This window comes from Agrilus planipennis, unplaced genomic scaffold (genome assembly GCF_000699045.2).
Source record: "Agrilus planipennis isolate EAB-ADULT unplaced genomic scaffold, Apla_2.0 scaffold67, whole genome shotgun sequence".
Lineage (NCBI taxonomy): Eukaryota > Metazoa > Arthropoda > Insecta > Coleoptera > Buprestidae > Agrilus > Agrilus planipennis.
In genome coordinates, this window is record NW_020438908.1 from 391,773 (window position 1) to 395,742 (window position 3,970).

General features: G+C 34.5%; 1 protein-coding gene across 1 annotated transcript; it reads right to left on the bottom strand.

The window, feature by feature from the left end:
• Positions 1–56: 56 nt before the first annotated feature.
• On the bottom strand, positions 57–3,940 carry LOC112904133 (putative serine protease K12H4.7). Its single transcript, XM_025973441.1, has 3 exons — positions 3,695–3,940; positions 2,114–2,373; positions 57–240 (listed from the first exon to the last, which is right to left on the bottom strand). Exons 1-3 carry the CDS (start codon positions 3,757–3,759, stop codon positions 119–121), a joined length of 447 nt encoding a protein of 148 aa, XP_025829226.1. The 5' UTR covers positions 3,760–3,940; the 3' UTR covers positions 57–118.
• Between the last annotated feature and the right edge of the window lie 30 nt (positions 3,941–3,970).

The window sequence follows — 3,970 nt, forward strand, 5'->3', positions numbered from 1 at the left end:
AACCGAAATTATTTAGGTGAATTTTTATTTTTTTTAATTATCAAATCAGGTAAACAGTGTAGTTAAAGAACACTAATTATAAAGGGTAATAATTCGCTACAATGACTGAAGGTTTTACTTACTGTTCGCCTAGAACGTCGCTGCACAGTTGATAAAACAGATCTACTTTAAATGTGTCGCCAAAAGCTTGTGTTTGATACCAACCAAATTCAGTACATGTTTGATACAACCATTGACGCGCTGAAATAAATAGAGAATAAGTAATTTTGCTTTTAACAGATATTTAAAGGGATGCGGATACTGTTGTTGTTGTCAAACCGTATACAGGATGAGTCATAAGTATTAAAACATAGAGTAACTGAAAGTTATTCGAACGAAAATATGAAGATTGGATTAAGCATGCCTTAGTGAAGTGTTGTTGTGGAAAAAGACACAGCGTAGTGTTCAATAAAATACGGATGACAATGATAATTTACATCATGAAAGTGAGCAGTCTATTACAAAGGAAGCTATGGCACACGATCAAGTGATTCATGTGAACTATAAAAAACCATCGATTTATGCATGTTTTCTATACAAAATAGTTCGGATGTTTCTCATCTGCCAGGCGTCAGACACATTTGTTTTTTATTTTTGAATGCAAAATATTATATAAACATCATTCTTACGTAAAATTGTTTTACTTGTTCCAACTTGATAATTTCAATCGTTTTCGATAAAAACGTAGTTGAACATTTTAGAGCATTTCAATATGATATTATAGGCGACCGACTACTAGGACCATTATGATCTTCCTCCAAACTTGAACAAATAATTATATCTATAGGTAGTTTTGATAACATTTTGGATGATCTCCACTAGATTTAAGGGAAAAACTTTTAGGTGTTTCATTCCCACCAGCCACTAATGTTGGTGGGCGGGCAATCCCTGCACTCTACGCCGGAAGGTAGCTCCTGTTCAACCTTCTTTCAGGAATCATGGGAATGGGTGGGTAGTGGTTCGGTTGAGAAAGATGAGACGGACGAAATGAGGACCGAGGCAGACGGACTCGGAATCGAACCGGCGTCCTCCAGAATGCTGAGGAATGGTCTAAACCTCCAGATTATGCCGTACATTCTAGATTTAAGAAGAACCATGTGGCTTACACTAGATGAAATACCACCTTATTACTGAGTGAAGGTTGTTCTACTGCTTCTTATTTGAATTTTCTTTTCGAATTTGAAATATTTAATTGCGTTTTTCTCGAAAACAATTGAAACTGTCAAGCAGAAGGAAGTGTAATATTTTACATAAGAATAAAGTTAATGACATATGTTGTATAATTAAAATTATCAAAGCGTCTCGTTAATAAAAAGTGCGCCTTAGTTTCATCTTCAAGAATAGCTCTAGTGGCGTCCCTTGTAACAAAATGTGATATAATTAATGACATGTTATTTTCTGAGTTATACCTCTGTGTCAATTTTGACGACAATTATGAAAACCTTGTAATATGATTACCAAGAAACTAAAATGATATATCACCATTAACACCCAGCATTCTTTTCCACAGCAACATTTTAGTAAGGTAGGTTTGGTCCAATTTTCACAGGTTCAAATAACGGACACTTACTCTATGTTCCAATAGTTCCGACTCTATTAACACTAACAGCAGGTCAACAGCTTCTTCTATATATATATATTGTTTCCCTTCGGTTTCTTTTTAAAGATTTATTTCCATAGTTTTCTTTTATATTGAAATTTGTAATCTGTATAGTTTTAACGTTAAAGATTAAATCTAAAAATTTTAATGAATCCACAACAATTTGTTTTATTACTCCTGGTCTTTTTGAATTTTTCGACCAGGTATGAATGATGAACTGGTACCAAATGTTATAAATGCCGAAGAAGATTCTTCATTATTATTGTTTTTCAATTTTAAAATGAGACAATTATTATAAAGTGTACGTTTACTTTCAATAGATGCTAGAAATGAAAGTGAATTTTTTAATGTGTGAATTTGTGAATCATTTTGACAGTTTACACTCATTTTATTAAAGAGGAACGAGTACATAGAACTGTCTAAAAGTTACTAGTACTCGAGTGAGTCAGAGAGGTGTAAGCAATATCTACTTACTTCTCATTCTTACTCCTATGGCGTGTGTTTCAGAATAATACTCTTTAAACAAATCGTAAGTCCATATGCAATACTGTAGTGGTTTTATGTACTTAGCTAACTTTTCTAAGTCAGATCCTGTGTTATTCTCCAGACGTTCACACTCGGCCACCAAATCGCCAGGATCCGCAGTTTGAACTACATCCGCAAATGGTGATGAAAGACTGGTAAGGAAATAAGATCTGTCTGGTTCTACTGGACCTTTTAGAGGCTCACAGGTACTACAAATACAAGTTATAAAACACTATTTACATTTTCCTCTCTATTATAAAGGGTGTAACAGAAATAAGTGCGGACCATGGGAGGATGTAAACCAGAAGATGAAATAAAAACTCCGCATCTAGTTCAAATAAGAGTGTAACCAGTACCGATTATTGAACATCTAAGATAAACAAACAAATTACTACTACACATAGCATTACGATAAAAATAAATTAAATAACTACATTTGTTCATCGCTGGCAGCAAGCAGCACTATGTAAATTACGCTCAAAAACGTCAAACATTTAGCGTATTTCATTTGAAGCGAGTATCCACAGTCATATGGTCATTAGGGTTGTGCACTGGGGTGTGATATATGTGATATGTGATTGTAAATTACACCTCAAGGTGTTTTAAGAACACAAAAAAAATGCATAGTAAGTAGTGTTGTCGCCTTGGTTCGGTATCCTTTCCTTAACGCACTTCTTTGAACGGCACGAAAAGTCTCGATATGTTTTAGGGATATTGATTAACACCAAATTACCGAATTTAAAACACAACACTTAAACAAATAGACCAACACGCTTATTAATTAAAAAATTGAAACTAAAAATGTTGAAGGAAACTGTGACGGATTCCGAAAAAACATTTTTATGTCGAAGATAAAACTGCTCAAAAATGAATTTTGATAGAAAATAATGGAAAGGAATAAACTCTTTTTGGAGTGTAGTTAGGTGAGGTGTTAGGATTGTTAATTGATTGAAGATTTTCAATTAAAGAAAGATGAATATAGGTGGATAAAGATAGTGGGAATACTAAAGGGTCATCGTCCGATCACGTGAACAACGCGTGACGGGGAAGTTTGTGACGATGCAATGAGAGCAGCCTCCAAGAATGATGCTGTTGAGGCAGTAGCATTAATAAATGTTATTGGGATTCAATTTATTTTTGACAAAGGTAAAGGACTTGTGAAGTGAATTCCCGCCTACCTACTTGTCAGTTATTGGTTCCGGCAAACAACACTACTAAACATACATATGCACATACTTGCACTGCACACTTAATTTAACAAATAACGAAACAATATACAAACCATGTACAAAGGAATTCACAAGAAATAGACATTGATGCTGCTAATTATCAACTGATGGAATACAGCGTTGCGTTCTTACATTTGTTTACCAGGGCCAGAATTACATTTACCTGTACGGTGAACATTCGATTTTTCTTAATTTTCTTGCTTTACAGTGCCCTATCGCCTTCTGCAAGCTCCGCGCACCTATTCTTGTTACACTCTTTACTTTCTTTGTGTGAGTATACATGAATAAAAGGAATACCCACTTAAATAATTCCGATAAAGTGGCAGCACCCTCTCGAGTTTCTAGCATTTTCATTGCATCAGCCATGGCTCTTCTGATTAGTTGTGGACAAGTCGGGGATGCAAGGCGTAGACTTTCTTCCACAGCAGCAAAATATTCTACAGAAAGTTGGCAATTGTTTGGTATTTTGTATATTACTTAATCACAGGAATGAAATTTACTTGAAATAGGTACATACCCACCTACGTCTATTCAAAATACAATTAACATAAAAACGCAAAACATTATGTACATAAAC